General features: G+C 42.4%; 1 protein-coding gene, 1 long non-coding RNA gene and 1 pseudogene across 5 annotated transcripts in view; 2 read left to right on the top strand and 1 right to left on the bottom strand.

Moving 5' to 3' along the window:
- Nucleotides 1-19,530, top strand: part of LOC106701290 (GON-4-like protein) — a 38,052-nt gene extending 18,522 nt beyond the window's left edge. For all 4 annotated transcript variants that reach the window (XM_070367331.1, XM_070367330.1, XM_070367332.1 and 1 more), the window contains 4 exons: nt 1,284-1,324; nt 10,945-11,116; nt 13,207-13,351; nt 19,007-19,530. In XM_070367331.1, the coding sequence (XP_070223432.1) occupies nt 1,284-1,324; nt 10,945-11,116; nt 13,207-13,351; nt 19,007-19,031 (383 nt within the window). In that variant the 3' untranslated portion in view covers nt 19,032-19,530. The remainder of the gene's footprint in view (nt 1-1,283; nt 1,325-10,944; nt 11,117-13,206; nt 13,352-19,006) is intronic.
- Nucleotides 8,890-27,110, bottom strand: part of LOC138987202 (uncharacterized) — a 29,521-nt gene continuing 11,300 nt past the window's right edge. Inside the window, exon 3 of the long non-coding RNA XR_011463615.1 lies at nt 8,890-9,497. This is a non-coding gene — a long non-coding RNA (uncharacterized lncRNA). The remainder of the gene's footprint in view (nt 9,498-27,110) is intronic.
- Nucleotides 19,137-20,910, top strand: LOC138987281 (YY1-associated protein 1-like; annotated as a pseudogene).

Below are 27,110 nucleotides of genomic sequence, written 5' to 3'. Positions count from 1 at the left end.
TCTTTCTGACTTACTTCACTCTGTGTAATAGGCTCTAGGTTCATTCACCTCATTAGAACTGACTCAAATGTGTTCCTTCTTATGGCTGAGTAATATTCCATTGTGTTTTTGTTCTCTTGTTAGTTTTGTGAACAAATATTTCATTTCCTTTGGTCAGCTCTCCAGGGGAGGAATCGTTGGTCATACAGTAGCTGTATATTCTGAGAAATTGCCAGACATTTTCCCAAAGGTCTTTTATATTCTTTTTAGAGTTCCAGTTGATTCACATCCTCATAAATGTTTGGATATTAGCTTTTAATGCCCTCTTAAGAAGGGCTTTTATAGAAATGATCACAGTCCTCTAGAATTGATCTGAAGGCCAACCAAAAAAAATTGAGACCTTTTTCAGATTGTTTTTAAGCCATGTTACCTTTTTGTGCACTTAAGAAACTGATTTTTGAAAATCCTAAATGTATGACTTGTTTATCCCTATTCCGTTTCATCCAATTAATTTGAGAAAACTTAGAATTTCGAATCTGTCATTGGTTGGTTTGGTGATCCCTTCCAGCTTTGTGTCATTTACAGATTTGAAAAGTGTGTTTTCTAGGTGTTTTCAGTTGTTAATGGCATGCTGGTCCAAAGATAAAGATGGAGTCCTTTGACACATTACTGAAGACTTCTCTCTTGACTCCATTCAGGAGGATAGGCCAGCAGACTATGAATTTATCTCATAAAGTCATCTAGGACTTCCCTGGTGGTCCAGTGGTCAAGAATCCACTTACCGATACGGGGACATGGGTTCAATCCCTGGTGCGGGAAGATTCCGCATGCATGGGGGCAACCAAGCTCATGTGCCACAGCTGCTGAGCCGGTTCCCTCAAGCCTGTGCTCTGCAACAGGGGAAGCCACTGCAATGAGAAGCCCAGGCCCCCACAAACTGGAGAGCACCCTCTGTTCTCCACAACTAGAGGAAGTCTGCACACAGCAACGAAGACCAGGGTGACCACAAATAATAAATTAAAAAAAAATGCCTAGCTTATGTTTTTGTTTGTTTTCCCACTAGAATTTAAGCTTCATTCGCGAGAGTTTCTGTCATATATCTGAGCATCTAGAATAGGGATTAAAGCATACTGTTGTTGTTCAATAAATGTTTTTCAATGAATGAATGAATGATGGATATTAATACATTTGAGGATTTTGTCAAAAGCCTTGCTAAAAATAACTTTCTTTGTTTTCCTGGAATTCCCACTATTGCAAAATGAAATAAGTGTGTGCCAGCAACATACTCTTTGGCTTTTTTGCAGAAAAGGACATGAATGAACTGATGGAAGAGTCGTTTGAAACTGTGAGTAGTGATCTTTGAATGAGAACTTTGGACACTAAAGGTGAATTCCCCAGCAAGCTCTATCCTTTGGTCTCAGGGCCTCTCTCTCCAGAACAGTGGTCTGACCAAGCCATTCTCCTTTCAGTTCACCCAGGAGAGAATATAGTGACAGGAGAATTTTGGTAACTAATAAACTTTGAATATCCATATCTTAGTAAAGTTTTCCTTACGAGCTTTTACATAACCTTTTCAACTGTCACATGGTGTATCCTTAAAGATTACAAACTAATTAGAGTTTCTTTTTCCATAAATTTCTCTCTTGAAAGATAATCTGATCATTTTGAGTTATCCATGCTCTGTCTTTACCATTACAAGTTGGCCAAGTGAGAAGGTTTTTTTCTGGCATGAAAATTATGCCATGTGCTGGACTGGTTGAGCCCAGAAGTGAGAAAGGATCCAATGCAAGCTCTTTCTATGTGACAGCATTTATTAAAGTCCTGTAAACCAGTCTTCATTTTCCCCTGTCACTGTTGGAGTGACTTTTCCTTTGCCCTCAGTTTCAAGATGAGAAGGGATTCTCCAGCATGGAATATGATGGCCCAGAACAGGAGGAATGTGTGGCTGAGCCTCGGCCTAACTTTAACACTTCTCAAGCCTTATGGTAGGCTAACCAAAGACCTTGAGACCTAGAGTAGAGGAAAAGTGTATGTCTGAGAAGGTTTTGAGACGTTTTGGTTAACTATTTCTCATCCCTGACTACCTGTTGTTACTGATATAAGGATGCTGAGCCCCATGGGGGTGTTGGGTGTGAAGTGAATAATTCTCCTTCTTATGGGGCAGTGCAGCTCTAGACCAAGCTGTATCTGTTTGGGAAGGGAGAAAAAGCAGTATCTGGCATCCATAGCAGCTTCTCCAGGTGAGTGGTGCTGGAGAGGTGTGTAGGACGCTGTGTGGCCAGCCATACAAACTACTCCAAAGTGTAATATCCAGTATGTCCCTTTTGTTCTTCTGCTTTTCATTAACAGAACAATAGTAAAAGTTAATGAACCTTCGTTAGTCTCCAGGGCATTAATTGAGCAAACCATGAAGCACCTGTGGTAATGCCCTGGCGTGTCAAAAGTGTGTACTGCCCTTTTCACATGAATTAGCACTTCTGTTGTCCCATCCAGAAAGTAGAAGCTTTAATTTTTCCCCCTATATTTGTGTTGAGTTTGCAGAGTTCATCCATACTTTGTTGTTATCCTTTCTGAGCAGCAGCCTACTATCATTAGGTACTGGCTAGATGTCTGGGTATGGTTTGTGCCGTGGGTGGAACAAAGCAAAACCCAAGGACTCATAGCCTTTAATTAGTCCTGTGCTTTACCTTAACAGCATTACCTAACTAGAGAGCTTTGGATCCACCTGAAAGCTAGACCTTCAGGTAACGTGCAATTTAGTGAAAAAGGCTAGGTATACTAACCAATGCCTAAAAGTCGGGGGTAGCAGTCATCAATTCAGTCAGTTCAGTCGCTCAGTCATGTCCGACTCTTTGCGACCCCATGGACTGCAGCACGCCAGGCTTCCTTGTCCTTCACCAGCTCCTGGAGCTTGCTCAAACTCACATCCATCAAGTCGGTGATGCCATCCAACCGTCTCATCCTCTGTCATCCCCTTCTCCTCCTACCTTCAGTCTTTCCCAGCATCAGGGTCTTTTCCAATGAGTCAGTTTCTTGCATCAGGTGGCCAAAGTATTGGAGTTTCAGCTTCAGCATCAATCCTTCCAATGACTATTCAGTCATATTCCATTATAATAAATACCGTAATATAACCACAACAGAAATCTCAAGAGTTCCTCCCCCCTCCCCCGACTTTGTTGAGTTCTAATTGATAGACAAGGTTCTAAAACGTTGAAAGTGCACAGCGTGATGATTTGATATACATTGTGTATTACAAAAGGATTTCACCCTTGAAGTTAATGAATACTTCTGTCACCTCACATATTTACCGTTTTTATTTTTTTGAGAACATTTTCAAGGTTTCTTAGAGTTCTTTTTTTCTCAGTTTTATTTTTATTGATTTTTTTGTAACACCAAAAACATTTTGTATTGGGGTACAGCCAATTACCAATGTTGAGATAGTTTCAGGTAAACAGTGAAGGGACTCAGCCATACATATGCATGTATCCATTCTCCCCCAAAGTCCCCGCCCATCCAGGCTGGCACATAACATTGAACAGAGTTCCATGTGCTGTACAATAGGTTTTCGTTGGTTATCCATCTTAAATATAGCAGTGTATACATGACCTTCCCAAATTCCTTCACTATCCCTTATCCCGCAGCAACCATGAGTTTCTTTTTAAAGTCTGTGAGTCTCTTTCTGTTTTGTAAGTAAGTTCATTTGTATCATTTCTTTTTACATTCCAAATATAAGGCATGTCATATGATATTTCTCCTTCTCTAACTTACTTCACTCAGTATGATACTCCAGGTCTGTTCATGTTACAGCAAATGGCTTTATTTCATTCTTTTTAATGGTTGAGTAATATTTCATTATGTGTGTGTGTATATACATATATGTATATACACACATGTATCATATGATACTGAAAGAGAAACTCCCCAGGTCAGTAGGTGCCCAATATGCTACTGGAGATCAGTGGAGAAGTAACTCCAGAAAGAATGAAGGGATGGAGCCAAAGCAAAAACAATACCCAGCTGTGGATGTGACTGGTGATAGAAGCAAGGTCCAATGCTGTAAAGAGCAATATTGCATAGGAACCTGGAATGTCAGGTCCATGAATCATGGCAAATTGGAAGTGGTCAAACAAGAGATGGCAAGAGTGAATGTCGACATTCTAGGAATCAGCGAACCGAAATGGACCGGAATGGGTGAATTTAACTCAGATGACCATTATATCTACTACTGCGGGCAGGAATCCCTCAGAAGAAATGGAGTGGCCATCATGGTCAACAAAAGAGTCCAAAATGCAGTACTTGGATGCAATCTCAAAAACGAGAGAATGATCTCTGTTCATTTCCAAGGCAAACCATTCAATATCACAGTACTCCAAGTCTATGCCCCAACCAGTAATGCTGAAGAAGCTGAAGTTGAACGGTTCTATGAAGACCTACAAGACCTTTTAGAACTAACACCCAAAAAAGATGTCCTTTTCATTATAGGGGACTGGAATGCAAAAGTAGGAAGTCAAGAAACACCTGGAGTAACAGGCAAATTTGGCCTTGGAATACAGAATGAAGCAGGGCAAAGACTAATAGAGTTTTGCCAAGAAAATGCACTGGTCATAACAAACACCCTCTTTCAACAACACAAGAGAAGACTCTATACAAGGACATCACCAGATGGTCAACACCGAAATCAGATTGATTATATTCTTTGCAGCCAAAGATGGAGAAGCTCTATACAGTCAGCAAAAACAAGACCAGGAGCTGACTGTGGCTCAGACCATGAACTCCTTATTGCCAAATTCAGACTTAAATTGAAGAAAGTAGGGAAAACCACTAGACCATTCAGGTATGACCTAAATCAATGTACAGGAGACAGGGATCAAGACCATTCCCATAGAAAAGAAATGCAAAAAAGCAAAATGGCTGTCTGGGGAGGCCTTAGAAATAGCTGTGAAAAGAAGAGAAGCGAAAAGCAAAGGAGAAAAGGAAAGATATAAACATCTGAACGCAGAGTTCCAAAGAATAGCAAGAAAAGATAAGAAAGCCTTCTTCAGCGATCAATGCAAAGAAAGAGAGGAAAACAACAGAATGGGAAAGACTAGGGATCTTTTCAAGAAAATCAGAGATACCAAAGGAACATTTCATGCAAAGATGAGCTCGATAAAGGACAGAAATGGTATGGACCTAACAGAAGCAGAAGATATTAAGAAGAGATGGCAAGAATACACAGAAGAACTGTACAAAAAAGATCTTCACGACCCAGATAATCACGATGGTGTGATCACTGACCTAGAGCCAGACATCCTGGAATGTGAAGTCAAGTGGGCCTTAGAAAGCATCACTACGAACAAAGCTAGTGGAGGTGATGGAATTCCAGTTGAGCTATTCCAAATCCTGAAAGATGATGCTGTGAAAGTGCTGCACTCAATATGCCAGCAAATTTGGAAAACTCAGCAGTGGCCACAGGACTGGAAAAGGTCAGTTTTCACTCCAATCCCAAAGAAAGGCAATGCCAAAGAATGCTCAAACTACCGCACATTTGCACTCATCTCACACGCTAGTAAAGTAATGCTCAAAATTCTCCAAGCCAGGCTTCAGCAATATGTGAACCGTGAACTTCCTAATGTTCCAGCTGGTTTTAGAAAAGGCAGAGGAACCAGAGATCAAATTGCCAACATCCGCTGGATCATGGAAAAAGCAAGAGAGTTCCAGAAAAACATCTATTTCTGCTTTATTGACTATGCCAAAGCCTTGGACTGTGTGGATCACAATAAACTGTGGAAAATTCTTCAAGAGATGGGAATACCAGACCACCTGATCTGGCTCTTGAGAAATTTGTATGCAGGTCAGGAAGCAACAGTTAGAACTGGACGTGGAACAACAGACTGCTTCCAAATAGGAAAAGGAGTACGTCAAGGCTGTATATTGTCACCCTGCTTATTTAACTTCTATGCAGAGTACATCATGAGAAACGCTGGACTGGAAGAAGCACAAGCTGGAATCAAGATTGCCAGGAGAAATATCAATAACCTCAGATATGCAGATGACACCACCCTTATGGCAGAAAGTGAAGAGAAACTCAAAAGCTTCTTGATGAAAGTGAAAGAGGAGAGTGAAAAAGTTGGCTTAAAGCTCAACATTCAGAAAACGATGATCATGGCATCCGGTCCCACCACTTCATGGGAAATAGATGGGGAAACAGTGGAAACAGTGTCAGACTTTATTTTTTGGGGCTCTAAAATCACTACAGATGGTGACTGCAGTCATGAAATTAAAAGATGCTTACTCCTTGGAAGGAAAGTGATGACCAACCTAGATAGCATATTCACAAGCAGAGACATTACTTTGCCAACAAAGGTCCGTCTAGTCAAGGCTATGGTTTTTCCTGTGGTCATGTATGGATGTGAGAGTTGGACTGTGAAGAAGGCTGAGCACCGAAGAATTGATGCTTTTGAACTGTGGTGTTTGGAGAAGACTCTTGAGAGTCCCTTGGACTGCAAGGAGATCCAACCAGTCCATTCTGAAGGAGATCAGCCCTGGGATTTCTTTGGAAGGAATGATGCTAAAGCTGAAACTCCAGTACTTTGGCCACCTCATGCGAAGAATTGACTCATTGGAAAAGACTCTGATGCTGGGAGGGATTGGGGGCAGGAGGAGAAGGGGACGACAGAGGATGAGATGGCTGGATGGCATCAATGACTCGATGGACGTGAGTCTGAGTGAACTCCGGGAGTTGGTGATGGACAGGGAGGCCTGGCGTGCTGCGATTCATGGGGTCGCAGAGAGTCAGACACGACTGAGCGACTGATCTGATCTGATGTATATACACATGTGTGTATATATGTGTGTGTGTGTATATACTCCTTATCTTCCCCTGAAGGAGGGCATGACAACCCAGTCCAGTATTCTTGCCTGGACAATCCCCAAGGACAAAGGAGCCTCGTGGGCTACAGTCCATGGGTCACAGAGCGTTGGACATGACTGAGCACAGGCCGGCGGCACACCCCAGCTTCTTTATCCATTCCTCTGTCAGTGGACATTTGGGTTTCCGTGTCTTGGACATGGTAAACAGTGCTGCAGTGAGCATTGCGGTGCATGCATCTTTTTGGGCCGTGTTTTTCTCTAGATACATGCCCAGGAGTGGGCTTGAAGGGTCACATGGTAGCTCTGTTTTTATTTTTTAAAGAACTTTCACACTGTTCCTTAGAGTTTGTATTTGATCCACCTACTTCACACCATATGTCATAGAAAAAAAAATTGTAATGTAGCAGAATAGAACCTGAGCACCTATTATCATGGGATGTGATTAGTAGACCTATTTCATTTCCACTACACACCTCTGTGTGTCAAGTTTTAAAATTTGGGAATTACATAACTACTTAAAAAATTCTTATTCAGTTCAGTTACCTTCTGGTATTCAGTTGATCTACTTAGGCTGCTGCTGCTTTTACCTGGAAATACAAACCTAGCTTATTATTTGACTATAAGTAAAATATCACATGGAAAGTAGGTTACCTGTGCTCCCCGTATTAGCTGTCCATCAAGATAATGCTGCTTAGAATCAGGTACAGCTCTTTTTGCATTATCTACTTTTTTTCCTGCTTCTGGTCTGTTCCTCTGCTAGGTATGCAGATAATCAAAAGAGTTTTCAGTTCTCAGCAAAATTGTACAGAGGACAGTCCTGTGTCTATAGATTTTCATCCTGGGCCTGCCCATACTTACAATAAATACTGTTAAAGGAAACATAAGGTTTATCCCCAGGGGCTGTCGGAACAAAGTTATGATCGTTTAACTGTTGTACAATCTAGAGGATTTATTGAATTAGGATAACCTGCTAGTCATAGCTGCTTGAGCAGTTTGTATGCTGATTTCATAGTGTAGCAACTTTTGCTTAATCACTTGAGTGTCTTCTTCTGCGTCTACCTCAGAACTAGCACTTGGATTCTTACTTCAGCCCCTGACAGTCTCTTAGGAAGTGGGGGTGGGAGGGTAGTGATAGAAAGCTTGGAGGAGGAATTTAGAGGGCTAAGATATTTTCATGGAGATGAGTAGGGTCGTGCTTGGACCAGCTTCTCACTATTCGTCTAAACTGCCGTGTGCTTTAGGGTTTCCCAGGTGGCACTGGTGGTAAAGAACCTGCCAGCCACTGCAGGAGACGCAAGAAACGTGGGTTCAGTCCATGTTTCAGGAAGATCCCCTGGAGTTAGGAAATGGCAACCCACTCCAGTATGCTTGCCTGAGAAATCCCATGGATAGAGGAGACTTGTGGGCTACAGTCTATAGGGTTGCAAAGAAACAGGATGGCAGTGACTTAGCATGCATGTAGGCACCATATGCTTTAGTTTATGCCCTTTCTACTCCATGCTAGAAGGTCTTTGAGGATTTAAGAAAGGAAGTCAGGGCAGCCTGAATGAATAGGAGCTGGAGAACAGGAAATTCTAGGCCTAGGGTGGGAGTAACAGCAAGCTTAGACAACAGATGTTGTGCTTTGGGAAGATTCTGTATCACCATTAAGAATAAGTCCCAGATTAATGTAACTGTCAGTGGGATGCGAAAATTGTGGGCTCCCATTAGCTCCTTGGCTGCTTTGTTATCCAGACATTACCCTATGTTTAGATTTTAGTTTAATTTCACCTTCATTAGTATATTACTTGGAGAACGAAATGGCAACCCACTCCAGTGTTCTTGCCTGGAGAATCCCAGGGACGGGGTAGCCTGGTGGGCTGCCGTCTATGGGGTCATGCAGAGTCGAACACGACTGAAGTGACTTAGCAGCAGCAGTATATTACTTAGAGTACTGATTTTAGGAGAATGGGTAGGGGACGATTAAGAACCATCTTATTTGAATCTACTTTGGGAGAAGATTTGGGTAGGCTAGGAGTTTGCCTGTTGGCTAAAGTGAGACTTGAGGGTTAGCAGTAGATGGAAGTTGCTCAGACTGGCTTAGCCTATGGTAGGAAGGAACTGAATATTGTTTTGGACCCATGGAAATGTTCAAATCCAGTCATCTCCCTATGGGGGACAGGTTTGAGAAACCACTGGCCAACTTACTAAATGAGCAGCATCGCACCATGAAGGAGCTACTTGAACAGCTGAAGATGAAGAAATCTTCAGCCAAACAGCAGCAGGAAGTAGAGAGGGTTAAGCCCCAGAGGGAGAAGGTTCATCAAACTCTGATTCTAGACCCAGTGCAGAGGAAGAGGCTGCAGCAGCAGATGCAGCAGGCAAGACTCTTCTTGGTAATGTTAATATTGGATCATCTTCATCTTTTGAGATGAAACCAAAAATTAGCAGCTTGTGAAAGTCAGAAATAGGTGTCTTGGTAACCATTGAAACCATAGGACCACAGCATCTTCACTTCGGTCAGGACCTTGAGAAGTCACCATGTTGTGTCTTTATGGCTCAGATAAGAATGCGTGTAAAAGGACTTCCCTCGTGGTCTAGTGGTTAAGACTCCAAGCTTCTAATTCAGGGGGCACAGATTCGATCCCTGGTTCGGACCTCAGATCCCGCATGCTGCACAGCATAGCCTAAAAAAAATGAAAAAGAATGCTGTAAGATTTCAAAGAATCTTTATTAATCCCTTCTGAATTGAACAGTCTTATGCCAGAGTAGTTTTTGTTCTTTCTAATCTCAGTTCCTCTGCTTTGAGGTTAAACTTCCTTTGATTCTGTCATTTTGCTGAAGTAGAGCATATCTGAGAAAAAACTTCATAGTGAGATAACTGTATTGTTTTCATAGTCTCTCTATAAAGTGAAATGTGTTTGATAAAGTCACTGACATTGGTCTTCTGGGTTCCGGAGATGACAGCATCATAACATGTCACACTGTATTATTTTCTTTCCCTTCCCAGCATGTTCAGCTCTTGACGCAAATTCACCTTCTTGCCAGTTCTAACCCCAGTCTCAGGTTGGAGTCCAGTACCACCAGGATATTTCTTGTAAGGTTTCAGATACTCCTAAATCTAAAGAATTGTGTATTCAATTAGTTAGGAAGTCATTTCTCACAGATACCAAGTCATCATGAGCTACATTAATTCTTCTCTCCTGCATGTTTTGGTAAATATTTGTATGGCTTCCTATGCTTGCTGAGAAAACATAAGTTACTGCTTCCCAGGAAAGGACACAGTGTGTATTCAATTTTCTAAAGACAATTCCTCTTATCTTTTTATTGGGTGCTCTTCCTCACCTGTAGATCCACCCATCTTAGGCTTTTGGTACTTCTTTTCTTTTTATTGAATTCATAATTTATGAAGCTTGATATCATTGTTTTATATATAAAATTAATTTTGCTTGTGGCATTTTGAAATATTTTGGAGGAAGGGCTTTTAATTTCAAAATTTTGGGAATTCCCTGGTGGTCCAGTAGTGTAGGATACGTCGCTTTCACTGTCAGGGCCCAGGTTCATTCCCTTATTGGGGAGCTAAATAAGATCCCATGAGCAGCAGGGAATGGGCAAAAAATTCACATTTTAAAATCTGAACTTTGGGGCAGTAATAAGGATATCCTTTGCTTGTTGGGTAAGTCCCTGGAGTCTGAGTTGACTCGTAATCAAATCTTCCTTGGATAGTCAGAGGAGTATGTTTCCCTCTTATTGTGTTCAGAGGATCATGAGGAATACTTTATTCTGAGTGTTATTCAGAAGAACAAATAAAAAATTATTTATTAATTTTTTAAGTAATGGCTCTCACTCTTTGAGAGTTTTAATTCCATCTGGGGAGCTAGAACATACATCCAGAAGGCTGAGGAACACTCAGACTGAGAATAAAACAGGAATAAATTAGTATATCAGAGATCCTCAAATATCTGAAGATTTAGTAGAAGAGCTCTCTTAATGGAAAAACGTTAATTATGAAAGACCTTATGACGATTTTAACCTGTTTTTATCCTATTGTAGGAAGGACAATTTTTCTCTCAGAGGCTAAGAGCTACTGGTATTGTCTAGAACTCACAGCTCCTTTGTGTTCTGTTTTCCCAGAAAGAGCTGGGAACCTTTGCTCAAAACTCCATTGCCCTTCATCATCAGTTCAGTCCCAAGTTTCAGACCTTGTTCCAACCCTGTAACCTGATGGGAGCCATGAAGCTCACTGAAGCCTTCAGCACACAAGTCAGCGTTGACTGGAGTCCTCGTAAAACTCTCACGAAGACTGGTAGGGAACAGATGGGTCCGCTTTAAGTTTTTATTTGCAGTACGAGGTGGGTGTCTTACCCCACAGACCATTTCCTAGGGGATAATTTCCTAGGGTTGGAAGAAACAGGTATTTGTAACTTCTTTCTTCTCTCTTTTATCCTCCCTTTGTGTTCATTACCTACGTTCTAGAACTAGGTAATAATATTTGGGCTTAAGTAGAGGATGGAGTCAGTGAACAGGACAGGGATGTGGGAGGTAGAGATGTGGGACTCATTGCTAATAATTGGACTTAAATAGAGGTTTTTCCTGTGGTCATGTATGGATGTGAGAGTTGGACTGTGAAGAAGGCTGAGCGCCGAAGACTTGATCCTTTTGAACTGTGGTGTTAGAGAAGACTCTTGAGAGTCCCTTGGACTGCAAGGAGATCCAACCAGTCCATTCTGAAGGAGATCAGCCCTGGGATTTCTTTGGAAGGAATGATGCTAAAGCTGAAACTCCAGTACTTTGGCCACCTCATGCGAAGAGTTGACTCATTGGAAAAGACTCTGATGCTGGGAGGGATTGGGGGCAAGAGGAGAAGGGGACAACAGAGGATGAGATGGCTGGATGGCATCAATGACTCGATGGACGTGAGTCTGAGTGAACTCTGGGAGTTGGTGATGGACAGGGAGGCCTGGCATGCTTTGATTCATGGGGTCGCAAAGAGTCGGACATGACTGAGCGACTGATCTGATCTGATTAGGGATTAGGTCAAGACCACTGGTATGAGATAAAGATGGAAGTCAAGCGGTAAAGTCAGGTTATATTTAGGTTTTTACTGTCTTCTTCATTAACATCATTTTATTTCCCATAATGATTATAGTGGTATCTCCATTTTGAGTGAAACATTGATTTGGGAGTTAGGAACAAAGTAACAATGTTGTACATTTGCCATGTTCAATATTTTAAAGACATCTGCAGGTTTGGTTTCTACTTTCATTGGTTTAGTTTTTTTTTTGTGTGAAAATATTTTCTGTTCTTGTAAATCAAATATTTCCTTCTGATTTCTTCCTGATTTAACAAATTAATTATGGTTTGCTCTGGATTCGGACTTTGGTCTTCATTTTAACTCCCACTCTTATAATTTAATGGAATGTAAGTATATTATGTCATAGACACTGATCTCAAACTGCTTTATTAGTTATATGTTGGTAATGAAAACTTAACACCAGACTACAGTTATAACTTGGGCTTCCCAGGTGGCTCTGTGGTAAAAGAATCCACTGCCAATGCAAGAGATGCAGGAGACACGGGTTCGATCCCTGACTTGGGAAGATCCCCTATGGAAGGAAATGGGAACCCACTTTAAGTATTCTTGCCTGGAGAATCACATGGACAGAGAAGCCTGATGGACTACAGCTGATAGGGTTGCAAAGAGTTGGACACAACAGAGTACGCATGCGGTTATAACCTACATATATAGTGACCTGTGCTTTTCTTCTGGGGATATAAATTACACTTATGGAAGGATAAATATAACTATAGAGGTGCTTATCTCTGAAAAGGCAGAAGTGCCTGGAATTGGGAAGCTTAGACAACAAGACAGAAATGAATGAGACTGAATTGTCTCATTCTCTTTCTGATTTTTTTGTCCCAACCTCAGGAAGAATCTGGGAGAACTTAATGAAAGTTAAGTAAGAATAAGTGAAATTTGGAATACCAGATTCGTGAGGGAGATTAAAGAAGTGGGAGTCTTATCCTGGAAGAAAGAAAACATTGTTGAAGGTCACTTACCTTTCAAGGATTTAAAAGGGGAAGGAGGTAAAAATGTTTTGAGCATAGGGTATCTGCCAGGTGTTCCTTGGTACTTGATAAGTGTTTATGTTAGTGTGTTAAGTGATCCACACAGGAAAGAAAAAGACAATCAACTTTTAATAACGTTGAATGGGACTCCTTTTATGTACATGTTTGGCTGAGAATGATTGTGGAAACTTTTGGGAGATGGGTATATGGGTGGATACCCACATTATTTAGGGTCAGCTCTCTCTAAATGCCAAAATACATTCAGAAGCTTTTGTGAATCCCTCTTTTGTTCTGGAATTTCACTTACAATGAATTTTCTTCTTACAGCCTATAGATTGCCCTATTTGCTAAAGCAAGTGGCTTGGATCCTAGCCACGAGCAAGGTTTTCATGTATCCAGAACTACTTCCAGTGTGTTCTCTGAAGCCCATGAATCCCCAGGATAAGAATTTCTTCACCAAGGCAGAGGACAGGTAAGGACTTAGTGTAGCAGAGAAGAAAATCAGAAGACTCGTGTAATAAGGAATGGACACAAAAGACAAAGAAAAGCCATGTAGATGGACACAGTTCTATAGTATGTACCTGTTCCAGCAGTGCTCTTTTTAGGGGATTACATATACATTTTGGAAACATTTTATGTTGTAATTTGTCTTTTGTTTATCGTAAAAACAAATCTCATAATACTGTTGGAGGAAAATTTTCAAGAAAAAACATTTGTATCCATTATCCTCACCAGCCCAAGACAATGATTTTTTTCTTTTTATATTTCATACATAATTATTGCCAATTTGAGTTTAATTTTGTTTTGCTTTTTTTAGCTTAACATCTTCTTGAAATTGTTTTTCTATATGCCATGGTGTAGCATTGTCTATTTTTTTTTTTTGTCTGTATATTGTCCTTTCAGGCTGTATTAATGGCCCGATCATAGTCCTTTTATTTGCCTCTTTTCCCTCCTGGTCTTGTTTGGCTGTTCACCAAGGATCTTTGTGCATAGAACTTTTGAAACTCTTTGAGTTTATCTCTTTGGGTAAATTCTAAAGAGTGAGATTATTTAATAAAGGTTATAAACACTTTTCTGGCTCTTAATGTGTATTTCCCCACTGCCATCAGCAAATATGTATACAGGTAACTAATTGAGTACGTTATGTTGGGAGGTACTGTTGGTGAGGATTTAATATATGTAACATGGTGCCCAATATTCATTTTATATTTGTTTTATTAGAGCCATTCTCCTTCCCTCAAACTTTGTTTTTATGATTGCTATAAAACACATCATGTTGTGACATTTATTAGCAATTTATGCCTGGTTTTGCCTCTTAACACTTGATGGGAACACCTCCCTGAGTCTTACTTGCATAGTACTTCTTAGTATTGAGTGAATATCTGAAATTTTCTATTGAGTTTCCATTAACTTGTACAAGAATTAGCTGTAAAAAATGTGGGTTGCAGAATGTGGAGTTTGTCTGGGAGGCCTTTTTGCAGGATGGATTGTCAAGTGAGATTGAGTGTTGCTGCCCCTTTCTCAGTTCGTTAGCTTTAGGCCTGAAGCACTTTGAAGGGACGGAGTTTCCCAAGCCTCTGATCAGCAAGTACCTTCTCACTTGCAAGACTGCCCACCAGCTGACAGTGAGAATCAAGAACCTCAACATGAACAGAGCTCCTGACAACATCATTAAAGTGCTCCCTGCATGCTCCGCCGGGCACCTTGGCTGAATGCAGCCATTCCTATCTTTTTCTCAGTTCAGTGAATAGCCTTTTATCTAATGCTGCTGCTGCTGCTGCTAAGTCACTTCAGTGTGTCCGACTCTGTGCGACCCCATAGACGGCAGCCCACCAGGCTTCCCCGTCCCTGGGATCCTAACTGCACACTAGCCCTCTTTTCCTTTCTAAGGTCATTAATCTATTCTTTTTGTATGGAGTATCATCTTCTTCCCCTCTTATGGATATTCTCGCTAAATATAAAATTGTTCAAATGTAAAAATACTCCTCAAATTTGCTTTCTTTTAGTCATTTATTCTCTTCTTCCACTCTAACCTTCTTCAAAGGGTAGGCAACAATCCACTTATATCCTTCTTAATTCTTTTAATTTAGATGTTTATATCAAAGTTATAAACTATACTTTAAAGCAGGGTTCCCCAGCCCCCAGACCACAGACTGGTACTGGTCCATAGCCTGTTGGTAACCGGGCTGCACAGCAAGAGGTGAATGGCAGGCTAGTAAGCTAAGTTTCCTCTGTATTTACAGCCATTCTCTATTGCTTGCATTAACGCCTGAGCTCCACCTCCTGTCAGATCAGCGGTGGCATTAGATTCTCATATGAGTATGAACCCTTTGTGAACCATGTGTGTGAGGGATCTAGGTTGCCAGCTTCTTATGAGAGTCATCCTAAAACTATCCCTTGGGTCCCCCCACCCCTGTCCTGTGGAAAAACTGCCTTCCACAATATCGGTCTCTGGTGCCAAAAAGGTAAGGGACCACCGCTCTAAAGAGTTAAATACCTCGATGAGTCTTGTCATGAAAAACAATCATTTTTCTCCCTATTTCCTGCTAAGCAAGGTTTCTGCAGGGATGGTACATTTACTTCTAATCTAGGATCTAGGTAGCATGCTTAGAATTGCTATCACTTGACTTTTCGGATTTGGGCCTTCTCTATTAAACTGAAACCATGGAAGATGAAGACAGTTCTCGCCACACTCTCTCACTGCTTCACCTCAGTTATATCACAGTGTAAGTTGGATTTTTTCCAGAGGTTACATTATAAACAGTGTGTAAAAACTCCTCACAGCTGATCCAGGTAGTGTATCATGATTACTTTGCTTTTCCTGCTGAGTATTTTGTTTCTCCTGGAGTTAATGATTGCATTTTTGGAGGGTGAGTGGGACTTGGTTTATTATGTGTTTATTACCAGTTTCACTGACGTCTGCTTAAGTTTTATAAATCTGTCTTCAGCGTGTCAGGTATTTCAGGTGCTCCGCTGTCACCTGCATCGTCCTGAAGAAGTCGTTCCCGGAGCGCTCTGGTCCTGCTCCGCTCTACCCACGCTGCTCACTTGGCTTGCTGCACTCATGTCTTTGGCTTTTTCTTCACAATTTTCCTGGGTGTTTGTTTCACCTCTTACTAGTGTTGGATCCTCTTATTTCTGTCTTTTTAAAAAAATTTTTATTTGTTTTTTGGCTCTTCTGGGTCTTCGTTGCCCTCTGGGCTTTTCTTGGGGGGCAGGGGGATGCCCTCCAGTTGTGGCGGCTTCTCTTACTGCTGAGCACAGGCTCCAGTGCGGACTTTTTTTTTTCCCAGTGCGGACTTTACCAGTGGGAGTTCAAGGGCTCAGTATTCATGGTTCCCATTCTCTAGAGCTCAGGCTCAAGAATTGTGCCTACAGGCTTAGTTGCTCTGTGGCGTGTGGGATCTTCCCGGATCAGGGATTGAACCTGTGTCTGTGTCTCCTGCATTGGTAAGTGGATTCTTAACACCGAGTCACCAGGAAAGCCCTCTTTAAAAAAAAAAAAAAGTTGTTTTTGACTGAGCTGGATCTGTTTTGTGCAGGTTTTCTCTAGTTTTGGAGAGTAGGCGCTTCCCTTGTGGCATATGGACTTCTCATTGCGATGGCTTCTCTTGTGGAGTACGGGCTCTAGGCTGCTCAGGCTTCAGTAGTCGCAGTGTATTGGCTCTGGAACACAAGCTCCGTAGTTTTGGTGAATGGGCTTAGTTGCCCTGTGACATGTGGAATCTTCCAGAAGTAGGGATCATACCTGTGTCTCCTGCACTGTCAGGCAGATTCTTAACCTTTGGACCCCAGGCAAGTCCAGATCCTCTTATTTCTTTAACCCCACATCTCTTTTCCCTTGTTTTAGTGGAGCACATCCTAGTAGCATTCTGAGGGAGAGCTTGAGAAACAAGTTTTTAGATTTAAACTGCTTGTATTCATCGTATTATGACATGACATGACCAATATTATAATTTCCTGTTTTGCTATTGTACTGTATACCTGGTTTGTATATGTAACTATTGTTACTGTGTAACAAGTGTACATAAGACCTGTCTATGAATCTATATTTACTCAAAATTAAAAGTTTGGACTATGTCTGTATGTCTGTTCTCCCACATCAGTGGGTCCAACATTCTAGGTTGAAAATCACTTTTATCAGAACATTTTAAGGACTCCATTATCTTCTAGTTTCTAGCACTGGCTCTTTAGAAATTTGATGCCCTTTTGACTACTGAACCTTTTTATGACACGTGTTTTTTTCTCTCCCTCTGGCAGTACATAAGATTTTTCCTGTTTCTTCAGTGTTTTGAAATTGCATGATAATATGCCTTGTGTGTCTAGATAATATACTATGTGTCTAGTTTTACTAAGTATGCCAGGTACTTGATAAACTTCAGAAAATCATAGGTTCTGGTTTTAAAACTCCTGTACTCCTATCTACTGTGATACCAGGACTTTTACCTCAGGCTGCTCTTTCGTGAACTCTGCCATTAAATGTCAGTGTTACACAGTAATTTTGCAGTATCTAAATTTTGCAGAATCTCACCCAGATTCATCGTTTTTGGTGTTCTGTCTCTTCATAATTTTCAGATCTTTGTCTTTGGTCCAGATTTCTCTTCAGAGCTCCAGATTAGTGAAGTCAACTGTTTGAAGGAATTCTTAGCTCAGTTGCCTCACTGACTCCTCAGACTGAACCACATGTCCCTCTGCACCCTCCAGTTGTTGCCACCGCCACCACCACCACCAGCCTACTCCCCTCCCCCAACTTACACTTTACTGGATCTGTTCTTTGTGTACGACGTTACTGACTAGACATTTGCTCGACCTATAAACCTAGGAGTTCTCCTCGACTCCTACTTGATCATTACCATCTGTCTGTCACTAAGTCCTTGGCATTCTTACGCTGTCTCTTGCTCTGTTGCCCGTGGCCTTGGTTCGGCACCTGAACTAAGTTGCACCTACATGAACGTAGTATTTTTCTAATACTACAGGATTAGTGTCTTTGATTCAGGCTCCACTGATTCCACCCTTCACATTGCTGCCACAGCCGCCTTTACTCCTTTAGCGCGGAGTGGAGACTGCTTGGCATGTGCAGAAGGCCTCTCCTGTCTGCCTCTGACTTGTCTCCTGCAGTTTCTTCACAATTCTTTGACTGTAACCAGACTGATCTCTTTGTGTTCTTTAAACACATTTGTGATTTTGGAAATGAAGTATATTTTGTCCTCCCTTGCTTCATTTAGCAAACTCTGTTTCTTTAAGATTTATTTATAGTTGGACCTAGTCCAGAAAAATCTTAAGTTTGTAAATTTGAGTTCTGTGTCATTTTTTGTGCACATCTGTAACCTTTCTTACCTAGAACGTTATTAGTGGTTTCTTTCTTTTTTAAAAAATTTGTGGCATCATGGGTCTTTGTTGTTGTGTGCAGGCTTGATCAGTAGTTGGGATGTGCAGGTTTAGCTGCCCTGAGGCATGTGAGATCTTAGTTCCCCAAGCAGGGATTGAACCCTAGTCCCCTGCATGGGAAGGCGGATCCTTCATCGCTGGGCCACCTCATCATTGGTTTCTACTTGACTGTCTCTTCCGCTGTCTGTAAGCTCCTTGGGAGAAGGGATTGCCTCCTGATCTGTATGCTCGGCTCGTAGCACAGTGCCTAGTGCTTATTGTCAGTGTAAGCTCATTCCCCTCTTCGTTCACTCTTAAAACTGAGCTGTCTCAGTCTTTCCGTTCTTTCCTTCCCTCCCAAAGTTCCTTGCACCATTATTTGCTTAAAAGGAAGCTTCCATGTGGTCAGGATAAGGATTAATAACGCACTCCCATTTGCAGGAGCAAATTTTAGATAAGATGACTCTGCTTCCTTTTCTCTGGGACCTAAAATTTTCCCTTCCTGGTGACTAGAATGGAGCTTATCAGAAAATACTAAGTAATAATAAAATATTTATTAATTGGAGATTAGCTTAATTTGAAATGCAGAGCAGTCAGTATATGCTGTTTGTGTGTATATATATATATATGTGTGTGTGTCTGTGTGTGTGTCTGTGTGTGTGTCTCAGACCACTGCCACCACACTTCCCAAACTGATGAATGCAGTGTTTCTGGAAGGAATGTGACTCATGCTTTATTTCTTCACACTCTGTTTTTTCAGAAGACCAAACAGCTGCCCATCTTAATGAAGTGCTGTGAAGAGATCCAGCCGCATCAGTGGAAGCCGCCTGTCGAGAGGGAATAACACCGGCTTCCGTTCTGGTTAAAGTTACAGCCCTCCTCCTCAAAGTATGTCAGGAGCAGAAGGTCACTACACCCCGGCAAGAACGTCAAGGAAGGACTGCTTGACGTTATAGAACTAGGACTTAAGACATCTTCCGTCACCATTCCTGTCCTGTTTCTCCACCCCACTTCACCCTGGTGGTTCTCTAACCTTTTGAAAATAGTGGTTAACATGATAGTTTCTTAAAGGAAATTCAGAGGAGAGTTTCTAGAGTAGAAAAATCAGGATGTAGTCTTTTTAGAAATATCTGTTATCCTGCCAAAAATTCCTTCTTAAAAAGATGTCTTGAGACTGTCCTGGAAAGGCACATAATATCTAGATAAACCCAATTATTTTTTAATTTTTCTCTAATTCTGGCATGGGCTAGATCTGAGTATCCTTGTTCCCACTAGGCCAGTCTGCCGTCCATCCAGGAGGAACTGCGGTGTATAGCTGATTGTGCCAGAGAGTTAGGAAATGTGACCAGAACCACTGAGATCAACTCAGACCCAGGCCTAGGAAAAGGCAGCTCGGAACTGGAGAGTGAAACTCGGTATCCACTGCTGCTGCCTAAGGGTGTAGTCCTGAAGCTGAAGCCAGTTGCCAACCGTTTTTCTAGGAAGGCTTGGAGACAGAAGCCGTTGTCAGCCCTGAAACCTCTCCTTATCAGACCCTCAGACCCAGTCTCTGTTTCCAGCCTAGCTCCAGCTCTGGGAAGACACCAGCTAGGTCAGCTCACTTCGAAGCCCCTCCAAGCAAAATGGTGGTCCGGATTCCTCCCCTGATCCAGCCAGCCACGGTCTTACAGGCAGTGCCAGGCGGCCCTCCTCTGGGGGTCCCTGGGGGGGATAGTTTTGAGTCTCCAGCAGCGCTGCCAGCTACAGCTGCTGAGGCCAGGACCAGCTTCCCTCTGCCTGAGCCACAGACCCTGCTGTCCTCCGCCCCTGTGCCCAAGCTAATGCTGCCCTCACTTGCTCCTTCTGAGTTTCAAAAGCCATGTGTGTAAGTGAGAGTTTGAGAGAGAAAGGGACCCAAGGCCTCTCTCTGTCTGAAGCCTGCCCCTCTCATCCACCCTGCGCCTGTTTTCTTCACTGTTCCTGCCACCACGGTAAAGGTTGTGAGCCTCGGCAGTGGCTGCAACGTGATGCAGCCTGTCAGTGCAGCTGTGGCCCAAAGTCCTCAGACCATCCCCATCACCACCCTGCTGGTTAACCCTATTCCCTTCCCCTGTTCGTTGAACCAGCCCCTTGTGGCCTCCTCCATCCCTCCCTTAATCGTCTCTGGCACCTCTGTGAATCTTTCTGTACCATCTACTCCTGAAGATAAAGCCCCAGTGAATGTAGACGTAGGTTGTCCTTTGGCTGAGGGGAAAAATGCCTTTCAAGGCCTCGAACCCAAATTAGAACCTCGGGAACTCTCTCCTCTCTGTGCTGCTGTCTTCCCCAAAGAGGAGCACAGCCCAGGGCCTCCAGCTACAGAGAGAGTGTGCCAGAAACAGTTGTCGGAGAGCAGTGCCTATGGCTGGACTATTGTGAAAACAGAGGAGGGGAGACAGGCCCCTGAACCACTGCCTCAGGGCTTCCGAGAATCTCTGAATACTTCCCCTGAGGATTTAGAGGAAATCCCTGGGGAGGACATCTATGGTAGATCCCTGGATCAGGATATCCATTATGAAATCAAAGACGAACACTGGGAAACTGAACACTGGCTTCCCAAGTGAGGAGTCAGGCGAGCTAGAGGTGAAGGAACAGGCCTACAACAGGAGGAAGAGTCATCCAGCTATTAGGTTGTTGCAAAACTAATTGCACTTTCGTATTGTTGAACTTTGCTATTTGATGTTGGAATACATTCTTAAATAAATGTGCATATTTTATACATCATTTTAACCTGGATTTCTTGTTTTATGTTTAACTTTGCTATTTGATGTTGGAATACATTCTTAAATAAATGTGCATATTTTATACATCATTTTAACCTGGATTTCTTGTTTTATGTTTTTTCCTAATGACATTGCTTGCTGTGTATTTTATATTTATTTTAGACTAGGAAATGATGAAATGATTTTCATTCCAATCCCAAAGAAAGGCAATGCCAAAGAATGCTCAAACTACCGCACAATTGCACTCATCTCACACGCTAGTAAAGTAATGCTCAAAATTCTCTAAGCCAGGCTTCAGCAATATGTGAACCGTGAACTTCCTGATGTTCAAGCTGGTTTTAGAAAAGGCAGAGGAACCAGAGATCAACTTGCCAACATCCGCTGGATCATGGAAAAAGCAAGAGAGTTCCAGAAAAACATCTATTTCTGGTTTATTGACTATGCCAAAGCCTTGGACTGTGTGGATCACAATCAACTGTGGAAATACTGAAAGAGATGGGAATACCAGACCACCTGACCTGCCTCTTGAGAAACCTCTATGCAAGTCAGGAAGCAACAGTTAGAACTGGACATGGAACAACAGACTGGTTCCAAATAGGAAAGGGAGTATGTCAAGGCTGTATATTGTCACCCTGCTTATTTAACTTCTATGCAGAGTACATCATGAGAAACGCTGGGCTGGAAGAAGCACAAGCTAGAATCAAGATTGCTGGAAGAAATATCAATAACCTCAGATATGCAGATGACACCACCCTTATAGCAGAAAGTGAAGAGGAACTAAAAAGCTTCTTGATGAAAGTGAAAGTGGAGAGTGAAAAAGTTGGCTTAAAGCTCAACATTCAGAAAACAAAGATCATGGCATCCGGTCCCATCACTTCATGGGAAATAGATGGGTAAACAGTGGAAACAGTGTCAGACTTTATTTTTCTGGGCTCCAAAATCACTGCAGATGGTGACTGCAGCCATGAAATTAAAAGAGGCTTACTCCTTGGAAGGAAAATTATGACCAACCTAGATAGCATATTCAAAAGCAGAGACATTACTTTGCCAACAAAGGTTCATCTAGTCAAGGCTATGGTTTTTCCTGTGGTCATGTATGGATGTGAGAGTTGGACTGTGAAGAAGGCTGAGCACCAAAGAATTGATGCTTTTGAACTGTGGTGTTGGAGAAGTCTCTTGAGAGTCCCTTGGACTGCAAGGAGATCCAACCAGTCCATTCTGAAGGAGATGAGCCCTGGGATTTCTTTGGAAGGAATCATGCTAAAGCTGAAACTCCAGTATTTGGCCATGAGTTGACTCATTGGAAAAGAGTCTGATGCTGGGAGGGATTGGGGGCAGGAGGAGAAGGGGACAGAGGATGAGATGGCTGGATGGCATCACTGACTTGACGGACGTGAGTCTGAGTGAACTCCAGGAATTGGTGATGGACAGGGAGGCCTGGCGTGCTGTGATTCATGGGGTCGCAAAGAGTCGGACACGACTGAGCGACTGATCTGATCTGATCTGATCTGAGGAAATGATGTTAGTCAAAAAGCAAGTTCTTATTTGACTTTGAAATGGGTGGTAAAGCAGTGGAGACAACTCACAACATCAACCATGCATTTGCCCCAGGAATTAATGAATGTACAGTGCAGTGGTGGTTCAAGAAGTTTTGCAAAGTAGATGAGAGCCTTGAAGATGGGAGGCATAGTGGCCAGCCATCAGAAGTTGACAACAACCAGTGGAGAGCAATCATTGAAGCTAATCTTTGGTAACAGGAAAAGTTACCAAAGAATTCAACATCAGTCATTCTATAGTTATATGACATTTGAAGCAAATTGGAATAGTGAAAAGCTCAGTAAGTGGGTATCTCATGAACTGACCACAAATCAAAAATGTTGTCATTTTGAAGTGTCTCCTTCTCTTACTCTGTGCAACAATGAACCATTTCTCGATTGGACTGTGATGTGTAATGAAGAGTGGATTTATATGACAACTGACGAGGACCAGCTCAGTGGTTGGACTGAGAAGCTGCTCCAGAACACTTCCCCAGAGCTAAAATTGCAGCAAAAAAAAGGTCGTGGTCACTGTTTGGTGATCTGTTGCCCATCTGATCCACTACAGCTTTCTGAATCCCGACGAAACTGTTACATCTGAGAAGTATGCTCATTAAATCAACACGATGCACCAAAAACTGCAATCCCTGCAGTCAGCATAGTTCAACAGGGCCCAGTTCTTTTCCATGACAATGACTGACCACACATCGAACAACCAACCCTTCAAAAGCTGAACGAATTGGGCTATGAAGTTTTGCCTCAAACACCATATTCACCTAACCTCTCGCCAACCGACTGCCACTTTTACAAGCATCTCAATAACTTTTTGCAGGAAAAATGCTTTCATAACCAGCAGGAGGCACAAAATGCTTTCCAAGAGTTCTACTCTGGAGGCATGAATTGTTATGCTACAGGAATAAACAAACGTATTTGTCATTGGCAAAAATGTGTTGATTGTAATGGTTCATACTTTGATTAATAAAGATGTGTTTTAGCCTAGTTAGAATCATTTAAAATTCACAGTCTGAAACCACAATTACTTTTTCACCAACCTAAAATCCTTTCAGCTTCTCATGAGCCTCCTGATGTAGGAAATTCAAGAGATGTAAGCAAAGGGTCCCCAAGGGATACTTCATTCTCCACTGACCCTGAAATGGTAGCCCCCCAAGGAAGCCTGAAGACTTATCCAGAGTTGATGGTCAGTCATTGGGACCCAGCTGGGCCAGAAACTGCAGGAGAGAAGGATGGGCCAGAGGAAGAAGAGGACTTTGACAACCTTACCCAGGATGAGGAAGACGAGGTGTCATCAGCTTCTGAGGAATCTGTGCTCTGTCCTGGAACTCCAGGTGAGAGTTGGGCAATATTCTTCAATGTTTTGTGGATTCAGTAATAGATTTAATTTATTGATAGTGTAGCTGCTTGCTTTTTGCACTAGAGATAGTCCTAAAATTATTTTTGTCTTTTGTGGAAGGAGAGGCAAAGAGTTAAATGTTCCTTATTATATTTGACTTAAACTCATTTACATTAAAATGAATCACCTGAGCACAGTGTAAATAACCACAAAAAAGAAAAAGGATCATAAGCATGGACCCTGGCAAAGGACAGTTATCTTCAGGGAGATGTATCAAAACACATCTGCTCAGGAATTCCCTGATGGCCCAGTGATTAGGACTTGCCACTTTCACTGTTGGAGCCTGGCTTCAGTCCCTGGTCAGGGAACTTACATCTCTTAAGCTGCACAGTGTGGCCAAAAAAATGGAGAGAAAAAAAAAAAAACTCCAAAATCCCCGGAAAAACCCCATTGTCTTCCAACCTCCCTCACCAGTTAATTAACCTCAGTCCCTTCTGAAAAACTCTGTAAGCAGCCCGTGGTGAGCCATTATATCCCTCATGCATACTGTTTGGGGGTTTTTCAGGGAACAGTGGAGAAACTGACTTGGTTCACATCTGAAAAGTACATGAGTCAGGAGGGTGAGTCTGAGGAAGAGAACTCCCAGAAGAGAGCCTCAGCCTGAGAAAGAAGAGCAGGAAGAAGCAGAAAGAATGGAAATCCTGCAGAAAGAGGATGAAATGATGGACAAAGCCATTGGAAATCCTGCCGAGAAGCCACCTGTTACCTGTGCCTCCCTGAAGGCCTCTCCAGAGGTGAAGACCAGCAGGACCCTACCGGGTGAGTAGGACAGGCCTGAGTGGGGACAGGTCTCAGGTGGCCTCATTGACTTAGGGACATGTGCAGAGTGACAGGCTTATAAAACAGATGGCCAGTTTCCAGAAGAAATCCTCTGGATCCCGCCTGCCAGTCACCCTACTCCCAAATAGATGTTTAACCTGCTGCCATTGCAGAGAAGAGATGCTCAGAAATTAAAAATTTGTCTCTCGTAAGCTGCTAGATTTGTACTCTGTTCATGCAGGGTTTTATACTGGTTCTTAATTCATCAGTCATGTATGAGGCCAAGAGCAATGTTTATTTCAGAAAGTACTGCTTGTTCCTCACCAGGACATAGTTCTTTGAGAGCCCAGCATCAGACCAAACTTGGACTTCTGTGTTCAATATGCAGTTGCTAAGCATCTCATTATTATCCCAGTTAATGCAGTCATGCTGTCGACTCTCCATAGAGCTGACTTGACAGGGACAGACATTACCTGTCATAGCATTTTTCCAGCAGCTTTTCTCCCAAGTTACTATGTAATTTTGAATAGGATTATGGATGGGGATGGGGTGCCTGTCGTGGGTTGGGGAGAGCAGAGGCTGCAGGTACAGAAAAACAGTTGAATGCTAAGGAGAGAGCATCAAAGCTGCTGGAAAGGGCTGGAGTAATCATCGAGCTCACAGCAAGCAGGGCAGTTGGGCCCGGGCCAACAAGGACACCTCCAGGCTGCTGTTGCTGTATGATGAGGACATCCTCAAGTGAGATCCACTCCAGGAACAGGAGGATTTGGCCTTTGCTCAGGCTTATCTGACCAGGGTAGGCAAATTCTGCTTCCTGTTCCTGCCAGCCCCTCTCAACAAGACTGCTTTTCCTTCAGGGGAGATGTTTTTTAAATGAAGTCTGCCTATTAGGCTTCACAACAGCCTTCTATGCATCTGCCTTTGTTTACCTAGAAATATCAAAAGAGCTGTGTGAGTGAACCACAAGGATGCCAAGTTTAGTCATCAACAAATTTATTGTTACTGCCCAGGCATACCACCCCTCTGTTGCCCCGAAACTGAGGAAAGATGATAGCCACCATCATCAGTGCGAGGGTAGGCTAATAAAGACTTTAACTGAGCCCTTGGTTTGAGAAAATAGACATTTGATACATTGACCAAAAAGTGGACCTCAGTGATCTTCAGAGTCATGAACCAACCTGTTTGTGGCAGCAGTCCCTATCTCATTCTTTTGGTAACCACCTGGTTCCTTTTTACTCCTAGCTAAGTAGAGTCCTAGCAGTGATTGTCATGGTTTTTCTTGTCTCCTGATATTTTACTAACATTCCTAATTTATGTATTATTTACCCTCAGATGATACCATGCTGAAATATACGTAGCAAGCACTCCTTATCTATTTCAACATGGAGGTGAAACCAGGAAGGAGAGGTTTGGGCTGTGAGCTAGAGAAAATTTACCTGATTTTGCAGGTAGCACTGTAGTCCCTGGAAAATGGAAAAATTTCCATTCCTCACTGTCAGAAAAAGAGCTCTGCCTTGCTCATGGCCCTGTGGCTTCCATTAACCATCAGATCTTAGGACCTGTCAGAGGAGTAGCCTCTGATGGATGATCTGGAGCTCTTTAACAGTAACTCCTCCTTCCTCGGTCCCTTTGTTTCTTGTCAGGGTCCAAAGAAAGGGGATTGGATGATTGAAAAGTCCTCTCATATAGGTCTGAGAAGCCCTGCAACACATCCCTGACAAGTATGAATATTTCAGGTCATCCATGAGTTTGAGTCAAGCACTCAGAGGCAGACAGCTGTGGATCTCTACAAGAGCCTGCAAATTCTGCTCCAAGACTGGCCTCAGCTGCTGAAGGACTTTGCTGCTTTCCTGTTGCCTGAGCAAGCACTGGCCTGTGGATTAGTAAGAGAGGGGCAAAGACCACACACTAGGATCCCTGGGTCACAGCAAGACTGGGCTTGGGTTGTGTTGATCAGGACTGTTCCAGACTCCTGGCTGTTTCCATAGATAGCTTTCCCCTAGACCAGGGTCACAAGAGCCACCTCCTTTTCAACAGATGGTCTCCCCAACTCCTGTTCTCTCCATGTAGAGTGAAGGGTTTGACCTTTGTTGCCAGTGGAGACCTTAGGTACATCAGAACTCTTTGCTCCTCACTGTTGCAAAATAGGCTTTCGTTCAACAAATATTTATTGAGTACCTGCTGTTTCAGGCAGAGTTCTAGGTATTGGAATGTAGTAATTATAAAAGACTAAAATCCTTGCCTTCATGGAGCTTATATTCTCATGGGGAAAGTCAAGTAATAGTATATTGTATATTGAAAAAATATATATATATATATAAAAAATGATAAAATGTATAAACAGCAAAAATATATCATGCTTTATAGTGATTATGTTGCAGTTTTATACACAGTGGTCTGGGAAGGCCACTATGGTTA

Source organism: Bos mutus, chromosome 3, assembly GCF_027580195.1.
Source record: "Bos mutus isolate GX-2022 chromosome 3, NWIPB_WYAK_1.1, whole genome shotgun sequence".
NCBI classification, from domain to species: Eukaryota; Metazoa; Chordata; class Mammalia; order Artiodactyla; family Bovidae; genus Bos; species Bos mutus.
This window is presented reverse-complemented; position numbering and strand designations above follow the sequence as displayed.